This window comes from Clarias gariepinus, chromosome 3, assembly GCF_024256425.1.
Source record: "Clarias gariepinus isolate MV-2021 ecotype Netherlands chromosome 3, CGAR_prim_01v2, whole genome shotgun sequence".
Classification (NCBI taxonomy): Eukaryota; Metazoa; Chordata; class Actinopteri; order Siluriformes; family Clariidae; genus Clarias; species Clarias gariepinus.
Genome location: NC_071102.1, coordinates 5,908,711 through 5,921,961, shown reverse-complemented (window position 1 = coordinate 5,921,961; position 13,251 = coordinate 5,908,711). Strand labels below are relative to the sequence as shown.

General features: G+C 36.5%; 1 protein-coding gene across 1 annotated transcript; it reads right to left on the bottom strand.

Annotated features, from left to right (window-relative positions):
- Window positions 1-1,218: 1,218 nt before the first annotated feature.
- On the bottom strand, window positions 1,219-6,538 carry irx6a (iroquois homeobox 6a). Its single transcript, XM_053493106.1, has 7 exons — window positions 6,428-6,538; window positions 5,434-5,697; window positions 4,344-4,453; window positions 3,947-4,242; window positions 3,182-3,835; window positions 2,576-2,690; window positions 1,219-1,657 (listed from the first exon to the last, which is right to left on the bottom strand). Exons 1-6 carry the CDS (start codon window positions 6,491-6,493, stop codon window positions 2,581-2,583), a joined length of 1,500 nt encoding a protein of 499 aa, XP_053349081.1. The 5' UTR covers window positions 6,494-6,538; the 3' UTR covers window positions 1,219-1,657; window positions 2,576-2,580.
- Between the last annotated feature and the right edge of the window lie 6,713 nt (window positions 6,539-13,251).

Here is a 13,251-nt window from a genome sequence, read left to right as displayed (position 1 = left end):
AGTCTTCTTTATCTGATTTACAGTACCAGGTGCATATGATAAACAGAGGCCTAATACAGTATTTTTAGTATTGAATTTTTGGTCATAACCTCACACTATTTCTTAATTAAACTATAACTTTTATCAAATGCTTTATTCCATCAAACACAACAACAAACTTAGTTTATTCTTTTGTCTGTTTAATTTACAGAGCTCCTTCTAATGAAATATGGTATATACTGTACTGCTTTTTTATAGAAAGGTTTGGTTGGTGCCAACACACACACACACACACACACACGCACACACGCGCACACACAAACACAAATGTTATTTGCTTGTTCCTTTGCATGCATGTGGTGCGGAGAACCTTGCAAAATAATGCTTTCAGAAGGCCTCCAAACATAAACCAGGTTAGGAAGCTAAAACCCTTACTTATACAAAGAACCTACTGAAGAATCCTTAAAATAGGCTGTAATTCTGCATCGTTAAAAACAGGTCTGTGTTCTCAGAAAAAAAGGTACAATGATAAAAAGGCACCCATCCTTGTCACTTGGGTGGTACCATAAAACATACACCTTTTAAATCTTAAAATATTTTACGTACATAATAACAGCAATGATGTATCCTTTATGCTTCAACTAGGAAATATACTGTACTGGAACCAGAACTCTTAATGTATATATAGGCCCAAAATCTGTTAACACATTATGTGGCTAGATTGTATTTCACAACATTTTATTAAACAAGTTTTATTTTGGTTCTTTTGAAAATACCACTGTGTTTAACACACCTACAGGTATGGCTTTTGCTGATGCTGTACTAATCAATACTTTATTCAGATATAGTTATTTGCACTAGAATAAATTATTATTATTATTATTATTATTATTATTATTATTATTATTATTATCACCACCTCTGCAAAAATAAAAAAAACCTGGATCAAGTAAAGAGTTTGCAAATGTTTTAAAAGGTTTAATCAGACCATTATTAAGCAAGGAAATCATGACAAGGAAAGAAATGACAGACTGGGGGTGCATTCCTATAAAATAGCTTATAAATGCAATATTCATGGATTAAGGTCATGATTAATAGTAATTTTTTTCTTCAGAGAATATAGATCAAATTTCAGGTTTCTATATTCAGATCCTTAAAGTTTAATAATAATAATAATAATAATAATAATAAAAAAACAAAGACAAAGAATAATCTTTACATTCGTCCTTAGAAAAAAAAAAACACGTAAACAGTGACAACAGGAAACAAAGTTCACAACAAAACACAGCGGAGACGCATGGTGCGAAATAAATAACGGGCGGATATTAAAATTATAAATACATAATAAATAAGATATCTACACTACGATTGCCGGTGCGGACATCAGAACTTACGGACATATATGTTTGTTTTTAAAACAGTTGCATTTATTATTTTTTTAAACATTGCATAAAGTTATTAACACCGTCAAAAAATTGTACTGTGCAAAATGCTGGCTACCTGCGCGCGTGCACGAAGCGGCTGGCTGGTTGCGCGCATATGGCGAGTTCCGGGAGGCCATGCGCTTTTCTTTCTTCACTTTCTTCATTATCATCATCATCATTGTAATTTCGGATCCACAGTGAATAAATAAAGTCATAGAAACGTGCCGGTGCTGAAGGACAGCGCGTCAGTCAGCCTACAGACAAAAAGGCAAAAAAGAAAAAAAAAAGGGGAAAAAAAGATTATTTTAATGCATCTTAATAGGAAGCTTGTATGAGTAGATTTAGTTTGAGCCTCAAGTAGATGGATAGATGAATATATAATTTATTCCTCCCGAAGGAAATTCCAGATATCCAGCAGCAATACAGGTTGTAAATGTGACTACACACTTTGTCTCTTACATATAATCAGTAATAAACACAGAGCTCACCAGACGTTACTAGTGCAACCATGAGACAACAAAACTACCAGATATATAAGAAGCATATAAATCACAAGTAAAAAACAAAACACTAATAAAGTGAAAATGAAGTTAATCACAGTGCAACCTTGATGTGAAATTTTATGTGTGGCAAAGTGGCAACAGTGTACAGTAAATTGTATTAATGCACTTCTCTGTAAGCAGAGTGATCCAGTGATTGTTCCTAGATCTGCACATCATCTATTTGTTTTTGCTTGTAATACCATCAGTCACAATGTGTTTGTTTCCTAGGAATGAGGAGTTATATTTTGTAATCGCATTTGATTGGATTTAAAAGCTTGTTTGTTCGGCGAAAAAACATATGTACAGTTTGATAGAAAGCCCTTTGGTGAGACCCCTCAGTAATAAGAAGAGAAAGAAACGTTTGAGTTTTTTTAATTTTCTGGGGACATATAGCTGGTAAATGTTAGGTTAAAAAAATTATCTTTCGGTACCTGTGGTAAAGGTTATGTTTAAGCTTAGACTATTATTATTATTATTATTATTATTATTATTATTATTATTTATAATAATAATAAGCACAGCTGAATAATGCTTTCAAACAAAGCCTTTACCTAATCAGAAAGACATAAGTGTGTGTGTGTGTGTGTGTGTGTGTGTGTGTGTGTGCACCCGTATCCTCAAAGGTCTCACCTGTCTCACCTCTTCATTACAGGTCTGAAAGCGGTTGTCTTGGCGTCCTGCAGCATAAGATACATGTCACTGTGCTCAGAGGACTCTCTCTCTGACTTCCCTCCACTGCAGAATCCTACAAAACACCAAAGGACACATCCGCAGTCTGTACGATGCAAGTTGTACACTGGGAAAATAGCCAATTCATAATGCGTGGTGAATTTTGCTGAAGAAAGTGATCATTCTAATAGATTTTTCATTTCAAGCCATTATCCATAATAGTGCTGTTCTTACAAGATGTTCTGTCAGGATATGACACAAAATACATTTGCCACACTCTGGCAAAGATAGTACTAAACTCAACTTTCACTTGTCACAGGAATGCTATACTCAAGGGTATTGTACAACTTTTACCTTTCATATTCTTTGTACGAGTGCAAACACTTACATTTTACATTTTAGAGGTACACTTAAAAGACTCGTTACATTCACCTTCTCAAAAAAAAAAGATTATTTGAGGTAATAATAATAATTAAGAAAAAACACTGGTTACTAGATTTTAAGAATTAAAAAATTTAAGTATCTCTTTAAGAAAAAAGGAAAGAAAAATGGTCCAATATTCTCTACCTTCCATAGTGGCATAATGGTATGAGTCTGTCACAGCTTGGTATGAGGAGCAGTGAAGTTGTAGGCCTCTGTAGTTTGCTGCACTGTACACCTTATTCAGCCCCTGTGATCCTTCTTCAAACAAGCTCTCAGAGTTCCCCAAATTCATGGGGTCTTGAAGACCCTTGGAACCAATACATTGCCCACCACTCCCCACCATTGGCACCCGAGCAGTTTGTAGCTGGCATTCAGTTTGTAATTCCTGTCTGTGCTGGGTCATTCCAGTAGCAGCGGTTCTAGCCAGGGACCAAATCCTTGGCTTCTGATCCAGTACTTGGAAATTAGGCAGGGAAATGGGACCAATGGAGGCAGGATGTAAAGCTGGAAACTGTTGTGGCTGCTGTTTGGAGCCTGAAGTGTCCATGTCAGGAACGAGTGCCATAACACCTTTCACTTTGCAAGGGAATGCTGGGAAGCTGGAGGGGGAAGGAAGGTCAGAGCTGCAGTCTCTCTTTGGAGGGCTGGAGATGGGCAGAGAGGGCAGAGAGAGTGTTGCCATATCTTGGCTAGGTTTCTCACAGTCACTGTCCAGCTTGTCACATTCCTCATCTTCATCTTCTATGATGTCAAGGTCACTTAGACGGAGGTCTCTGTCCTCCTTGCAGTCTTTAGAGTCTGGACAAGAATGAAGTACTGCAATGACTTGTTCTCAGAGAAGTAAAGCATATATTTTTGTTTCTTTATGGTCAGCTGTGTGGCTTATAAAAATATATAAAAAGCAGATACCTTTGGTAAGCGAGTCCTGGTCTGTCTTATCCAAGATCTCTTTCTTGTCATCTACAGCCTTATTCTTCGGTGACCAGGTCATCTTGTTCTCTTTCTTCAGTCTCCTCCGGGCATTGGCAAACCAGGTGGACACCTGGGTAAGGGTCATCTTTGTGATAATGGCAAGCATGATTTTCTCGCCCTTGGTTGGATATGGGTTCTTGCGGTGCTCGTAAAGCCATGTTTTGAGAGTGCTTGTTGTCTCGCGTGTAGCATTCTTCCTTCTGGCTGAGCTGTTAAAGTCGACAGTCCCATACCTGGGAAAGTTTGGCTTATTAATTATGAATGAAAATGCACATTTTTACATAGTAAAAAAATCTCAAAGAATAGAAAAGCTCTGCAATCAACATTTTCTTACCTATCATACTGATATTGGCCCAGTGAGTGGTCATATGAATAGTATGCATTGGGCTGGCTTATCCCACTGTGAAGGCTTCCTGTGCTTTCTTTAATATCATATTGAGGGTTCTGCAATAGAGAGCATTATTACATACAGATAATAGCAAAGCATACTCTCTTATATGTGCTACCATCAAGTAAACATTATTTGTACTTTGTATGCATTAATTAACCTGAAATTCTTAACAAATTATGTATTTTTTATAAAATCACTACACCAAAAAATTATACCTTTGCTACATAAAGGATACAAATTACTGTAAAGGATCAAAACAATATAATTACAGTTACATACATATTAAACATGTACTATTATTTCTAAGAATATACCCTGAATTTAAAAATAAATAAATAAATAAATAAATAGTATACATCCTTATAAAAAGGTATTTTTGGAATGCCTTAAATGTACAGAGTGTGTAGTGTGTCCTTCATGTTTAGTATACATGAACTAGTTCATTTGAGTTCTTGAGGATATTTGGTAGATGTTAAATAAAATCTTAGTGATAAATTACCTCTTATGGTGTTTGGAGGTCTAACTGGACCAAAATGAATTAGATAGCTCAAAAACACTTTTACAGGTGAATGTTTATTCATTGTGACAGGACAGAGAGCCACTCAGACGCCAAAAAGTTTTAAAACAGAAAATAAATAAATAAATACTTGCATATATGTATACTTATGTAAGCTATAAGCTGTACATCTCTTGTAATCCATGTTTTTTAATTAACTATTTAATTATTTTATATATATATATATATATATATATATATATATATATATATATATATATTTTTTTTTTTTTTTTTTTTTTTGAACAGAAAGCTACTTTTTTTGATCAACTACGATTACAATCTAGTCAATAAACCCATACAGTGACCTATTTTTTAACAGTTGTGCTTTTTTTCTTTTGGACAACTATCCCTTACATGTTACTACTTCAGTATGCTTGATGTCCTAAACACCGTACAGTGATCGATCGTGCACGGACAGGATTAATCGATCGAGGAGCCATGTCTCCATGTTTTTGTGCTGCGCTCTGTTCGTACCAGTGTGGAGTAGATGGCAGAGGAATCCGCTCCGTACTGGAAGTAGTTGGCGTACGCGTGTGCCGGCGCGTACGGAGAGCCGTAGACACCCAGCGCCGCACTCAGCTCTGCGCGCGCTCCCGACACCAGCCGCTTCTCACAGGCGGGCGGGCAGCAGAAGGAGGCGGCGGCGGCGGAGGCGGCCTGGGGAGCGCTCGAGCCGTCCGGTACCGACCTGGAAATCGAATCGCAGCAAGTCGTACTGGGCTTTGACGACACGAAAAACTGCATGAAGAAAAAAAAAATCACGGAAGGAGACGTTATTTTTGTTTTTTTAATGCGTCATAAGACACTTGTGTACATCATTTACATTCTATGTTAATTGTAAAATAATAATCATAATAATATTAATAATAATGATGATGCTTAAAATAAAAAGGTAAGACTTCTTATATTTTTTAAATAGTAAATTGTAATTTTTTCTCTTATATATTGCATGTGGATATTCTAATGCTGTTTTTAGATACAAGTCGGGAAATAAATATTACTCTTAAAAGTTGATGCAACTCGTGTTTTCAGAGACTACTGTGTAAATGCTTTGTATTTTCACCCACTAGAAAGTATACTAAAAAAGTGTTAAAATAAGTACATAAAGACCGGTTGAAGTTTATAGTCCTGAGGTTGCACATGGTTAAAAGTTGAGGAGGCTCCATCAAATTTAATGCACACTATAGTGTAAAGGGAGGAGCCGAGACTCTAGTCTGTAATTACACCTTAAAGGTAATGTACACAGGGTTTTGTCACCCCACAACAACACGCAAGTTCATTCATAATTCAAATTAAGCAATGTTTCTAATATTACGCATGGGCTACAACGCGACAGATGTTGCGGACAACAACTTATTACAACTACAGTGAATGACCTATATTGTATTTTAAGGTGAGCTATATCTTACGAAGGTATTGCATGGTTGAAATATTTGGAAAATTTATAAAGGCACTCGTTTTTGCTTACCTGAGAAGTTGCATTGTAAGGATATCCAAATTGAGAGAAAGACATATCTGCGTCTTTGGTTACCATCAGCAATAATCTTCTCCTCTGATCGATTGGAGGCAAATCTGGATCAAATCCACCGTCTTGCGCGCATTTCCACACTCGGCCTTTCTCTCAATAATAGATAGCTGTACTTAAGAAGATGTGCGTCTGTTTACGCCTGCCCCTTAGTTTTATATGTTTGTATAATCCCCCAAAGGGAGCAAAAGAGTAAATCCTAATCAAGTGCAAAATAAATAAATAAATGTTGTTTCTAGTGCAGAAGAAAGCTTAAAGGATAACGTAACACTTGCAAGATATGGACTTCTGCTTGTGCCATTATTTTGTGCCTCTATAGTTCTTTAGCATTCATCCATGCAGGGTACCGGCGTGACGTCACGATAATCCCGGGACGCTCGGATAGAATAATGTGTTTGCCAATCACATACAGTGCGATTTTCCTGAGATGTGTTTTGCACACCCCCCATCCTCCTGATGTTTTTTTTTTTTTTTTGGGCATTAGACCATTTTAAATCTTTAAGTGAAGCTATAAAGGAACCATTCTGTCAGTGTGGTTAAAGTCAGAAAACGCAAATGAAGTAAAAAAAAAATAAAAATGGTCAGCTTGTGTAAATTTTATTTGATAATTTATAGTTCTTATACGAATAAATAACTATATATAGTTGTAAAAATGTTAGTGTTGTAAAAATACATTTCATACGCATGCACCGCATGAATCTTGATTATAATTACTTATACTAAATATTTCTTTATGTATAAGAAACATATTTCATATCACATTTTGATATGTAAGACTTCGTGCTACCCCTATTTATTCATTCATTCATTTTTTTATAAATACTTTTTGCGTCCAGCTGATAATGGCAGACAAACAATCCGTAGGTTGCTCTTTATTAAATGACTGAGCGCTCCCATTGGGCATGCGCAGAAAAAAGCCTCTGCCAGGTCAATACAGGAGTGATTGATGTGAAGCTCGGGACCTCCGCGACCATTACGCACAAGTGCGTAATCGCGTCAATTAACAGATGGAAATGGTCTTGTTTAACCAGCTGAGCAATGGCATCAAAATTCACACTTATGGGAAAAAGGGGTGAGGTGTGTGTTTGTGTGTGGGTGGGTGAGGGGTTAAAATATGTATTTTTATGTCTAGATATAGAATGTCATGGGGAGGTAACTTGCATTGTATACAAGGTTGCGCACTTGAAAAATCATGTAAAACATGCTTAGAATAAAACATTGGGGAAACTTTTATATTATCTCCTGGAGATAATGCAATTAGAACTTCGTGGATACATCCTCATTTCATTACAGTGGCATTGTGGAGTTTGTTTATATCGCCTTGGATAATGATTTATTTTTTTCTCCTAGTGGAATAACCCCACGCCTTATCCGGACTCCCCTCGCGATCTTTCCAAATTTTTAGCGCTGCCTCGGATAATCTGAAAAGAATACAATATTTCACTACTCCTGCTGTACAAGGGCCGAACGCTCTTTGGCCGCAGATCCCACTGCGATTACACGCGTTCTCTTCGAGTGGCGCCAAAGAGCCGCGAGTAGAGCGCGCGCCCGTGTCGAGAAGATAACGCCACAAAGAAAAACACGAGTATGACCTACAATGACTGGCCCGTGGCCCATGAATACTTTATAGTGCCATGGTCCACCTGGAGACAACGCAATCATGACACGGACCTGGGATGAGCACTGGGGAGAAACTTAAGTGTCCAAGCGTCTTAAATTGTGTTACGAGCACGTGAGGCTAAATACGTTCCAATACGTTCAAATAATATCATAATAAGGTCTAAGTCACACTAGACTGTGATAAATTACAATTGGTTATGGACGATTTAAGCCAATCAGTTTTATTGTCATAAGCTTAGAGAACTATTTCGTAACATTCTGTGTACTATATTATTAAAAATTTACCCAAATAGTACTGATTTACTTTTATGCCAACTCAAGCAAATTTTATGACATTTTGACTTTGGACCTTTAAAGTATTGTTAATTAAATAAATGTTGTTAAATAAAGTTGTTAATCATAAAAGCCATGCTTAATTTTCTTGCTTAGTTGTGTTTTCATTAATTAAAGAGGCCAAGCACTATAAATAATAATAAATTTACTAGATAGATTATATATATATATATATATATATATATATATATATATATATATATATATATATTATTCAGGACTTTAATTACAACAGGGTTCTTAACCAGCAAGCCAAATTATGCATTTGAGTTATTAGAAAATTTGATTCTTCATTAGCAAACATAAATGAACATCAATTTTATATATGATTTAAAATGTAGTAAAATCTTGAATAAGAAAGATGCCAGAAAAAGTTTATTATTTAGCACAAAGAAATGCAACAATTCATTTTATTTTATATCCTGCATGATTTTTAAGGAAAGGGAATCTTTAGTTTAATATGGAACAAAATGTTTTCTTATTAAACCAAAATGTTATTTTGAAAACTTAAGAGGCATATATTCAAAACCATAATACATGTACTTGTTAAAATGATTGGGTTAACTAGTGCAATATTATAACTTGAATCTTGACTGAACTCCAAGATCTAGTCCATGATTATGGTAGCCGACATAAAATCATGACATAGTGCAGTTGTTCTTGAACAGCTATGATAATCCGCTGATCACAGCACTCATACATCTAGGCCTATTAAAGCTATTTATTTGCCTCCCAAGAACATGAGACACACCTGAGGCGGAGGAGAGTGGTGCAGAGGAAGGTCAGACTCTCTTATGCACTTTCAGAATAGCTTACAGGATTCTGAGCCTCTCACAAGGGCGTGCATGATAGCCCAAGTGCATATGGACCCACTAATGCATTATGTATAAGCAGCAGTTCGAAGTGGGGAGGGTGAAACTCAAAGCAGCTTTAATTGAAGAGGCAGGGTGCACTGACCAGCTCCTTCATTCGCCCATATCATTTTTCACACTCACTAGATCCAAGGAGCCAGTCGGTCTAAACTCTGAGACGTCAACGTGTCCCTTGTCCTCTAACAGCTATCGGGGCTGCAGTGTGAATTTTTGGTTTGGCATTACTGAACTTGCAGTTAAGATTGAAATCAGATACTGATTGCCTACTGGTAGTGCTTGAAAGCGAACTATTTTAATACATGTTTTTGTACCAAATTGTGCCCAGCATAAAATCTAATTAAGATATTCTAACATGGATGGGTTAAATAGATTTATACCATATTGCAGTTGAAAAACCATATGTGATCAATTGGAAGGAATTTATTAATTTCCTTGTATGTGTAGTAATAATAATAATAATAATAATAATAATAATAATAATAATAATAATTTAAACCTTGATATTATCAATTACTGTACTTTCTCCTGATTTTTTTTTCTAATATAACCTTGGACAATTCCCAGCTACCATCCAGCGTTTACCTATCAAACGACTGCTACCAGCCAGGGCCAACACGTACTTCCTCCAAGGAATGCGCAGCTGCTGACTGCATCTTTTGATGCCTAGTGTGAACACATAAACATGATTGGCTAGTGTCAATGTGATTGACAGGAGAGAGGGAGTTTTCCATCTCGCTCACCCAGACATCATACCCAGTTTTTCTTTCTTAGACACTTAGTAATGAATGGCTGTGCAAGGTATATAACATTTAGATATTTGTTAATTTTTAGGTTTTCTGTAACCTGACGCGCTGCAAGTTTTTCTAGACTTCTAGAAAGTAAAGAAAAGCAGAACCCGACTCCAACTGTGACCTTGGCCCTGTTTTGATCTATTATAAAATCTAATCGCTTCATCTTTAGGTTACAACGTTAATTCCATCTAAATCCTAGAAACATGCAACTACTTGTTCTTAAGATATCACACTAATGAGAAGCTTGGATCAACACACAGATATGATACAGTTGTTGTACTGTATGTCAACAGTCAGATCGACAAGTAGACATATGCAGACAACCTTAAAACATTTTAGATTTTGTTTTGTTTTTATAACACAAATGATAACCGGAGTGAACCCGTAATGAGACCATTTCTCAATCCCCAATGGGATAATGAAAGGAAGTTAGATAAAAGACATCAAAACATGCGTTATTGGAAATTAGTCACTTTGCACAGCACAAGCAAATCATACCACCCCACTGTTTAGTATTTTCCTGAAAGAGCATGTTTTATTACTTAATTAGATCACTTTATATTAGTTATAATTTAACATTCAAGAAAAAGAAGTCAAGACATGTTTTATTTTCCTTTTTTTAAAGCCTGTTTTGCAAAAGCACTTTGCTAGTTAAACCCTAGTGTATAGTTAATACAAAATGTTGCGAGTTCACAATAACACAATTTCGGTCTTAGGTTATTAGAGTGTGTGCTCACTAGCTCATCTGTTAGCCTTGCATATGGATTATTAGGATTCAGAAAGGTTAAACCAACAGCTGGCTTCAACTTCACATTTAATACATTTCTCATGCTGCTTTAATGAATTTCACAAAGCTTTTATAGCTTATTTTCTTTATTAAATAATAATAAAAGTAAAGAACGATGAAGGGGGGGGGGGGCATTCAGAAATGTAGAAGACGGATCTCATTAGGTAAAGCTGATATAGATGATATTGATATATTTCTATGAATCCTCGACACACAAGGTCCTGAATTATTGTACACACAATCCCACACACCCTTATGTGCCTTCCTTCCTGGCCAGGTATTAATACTGCTAGGTTATTTAAAAATGGAAAAGAAAGTAATAAATATTCCAATAAGCAGTGCTCAAATGATTATGAATGTGGTCATAGGAGTGCCCAGTAAAGCCCAAAATCAACTTTGTGTGAGCTGCAGATTTAATTGACCATAGAGAGACTTTAGCAGTGTTATTAAAACAATCAAAATGAAAATGTTATCACTATAGCTTCTTTTTCCCTTTTTTTTTTATTTTCTAATAAAGCCTCTGGAGGATAGTAATGAGTTAGGGTTCATTCACTGACATTTTTTAATAATAGGTGTTCATTAAATGCTTGTGTGTGGTTTATGAGCTGGACAGAAGCACAGTATGCTGAGCAGGACAATTTTTAAACCTTTTGCAATATTGAAAATTAATTTTAATAAGCAACGAATAAAGCAGAATGGGCCATGCTGTTATTGAAAATGAATCAGTGGAGTTACTGCCTGGTGGCATGTTACAGTTGTCTTAAAGCATAACAATTTGTCAAGTCAAACTATTTATTTATTTAAAATGTTAGGTTCTGTGTTATAATAACTATAACCTGTTGTTCACTTACACTCATTCATCGTCTATACTGCTTAATACTGTATTCAGGGTTGCAGGGGGTCTGGAGCTTATCCTATGAGGCATAGGGTACGAGGTGGGGTACACCCTGGACAGGGTGCCAATCCACCGCAGGGCACACAACCATACCCTCACTCACACTACGGGCAATTTGGGAATGCTAGGTTTTTGGACTATGGGAAGAAACGGGTGTACTTGGAGGAAACCTGTTCACTTAACAGTTTATTTTATTTCCCTCGCTTACTCACTCAGTGTCTATATCACTTCATCCCGTATCCATGGTCACAGGTGGGCCTGGAGCCTATCTCAGGAGACTTAGAGTTCGATAGATTGTACAATGTGACAATCTATCGCAGGACACACACACACATACAAACTGATTTCTCTTTACAGGCAATTTGGGAATTCCAATTAGCCTAATCTGCATCTCTTTGGACTGTGGGAGGAAACCCAGCAAGCACGGGCAGAACATGCAAACTCCATGCACACAGAGTTGGGAATCGAACCTGGCCGGGAATCGAACACGGAGGTGCAAAGCGTCAGTGCTAATCTCTAAGCCGCTATGCCACCCTCTTTTGTTTTTCGTTTAAAAATGTAATAAGAAATGTACTGACAATGGAGCGGTTTTCTGTTTTTTTTGCATCCTCATAAAATTAGTGTGTGAGTAAAAACTTTGACTGGTTACTAAGGAGGAATGAAAAACTAAAGAAGCCAAATGATTTATGTTTAGAGTTAGGGGCTCATTGTAGAGCAATATGTAGTGACAGTAATACAGACATCAGCTGAAGTGTGTGAGCATGTGTGTATATATACAGACTTCAATAGCTGGCAGATGCCACTACAGACTGCTGTAAAACCATCATCAGTGCTGCTGTCTGAGATTTGTAACTTGTCACACTTTGATAGCCTGGCATCCATGCACATGTGTATTCATGGTTTCATGCACATGTGTGTATGAGCATGGAAAAAGAAAACAGGTTGGTGTATGTCGTATGATGCCTGTGGCTAATTCTGTGTACTTTGCCATATGTACATTTGTTTAACATGCTTCTTGTTTATATGTTCTCATGGATGCATGTTCTAACACGTGTGCATACAAAAGCACATGGTTCATCATTCGGAAAAAGGCCTTGGGACATGTGTGTCTTCAAGGAAGATAAACCAGTGTAACTGAACTGTTTACTTCGTTCAGTGTTGTATTACTTCCACACTAATTATGATCATATTGTACCATGGTTTACATCAATAGTGGCATTGTACATGGTTCAAATTGTAACAAGTTTAGTGGATTTGTTTATTCTGGATATTTTTCCTAATTTTATAAGTACTCTTCATTCTTCGCTTAACAGTGTTTTCTCTTTCTTCAGCCTGTAGTCTTTCTCTCTATGTTTCTCTCTGTCCCCTGGGAGAAGTCCCATCTGCAGCTGGTTGATGGTGGTTAAGTGAAAAGTGCTGCCAATACAAATAGCAGCGCTTGATGTTTGTTTGCATGAACTGTTTTGAGA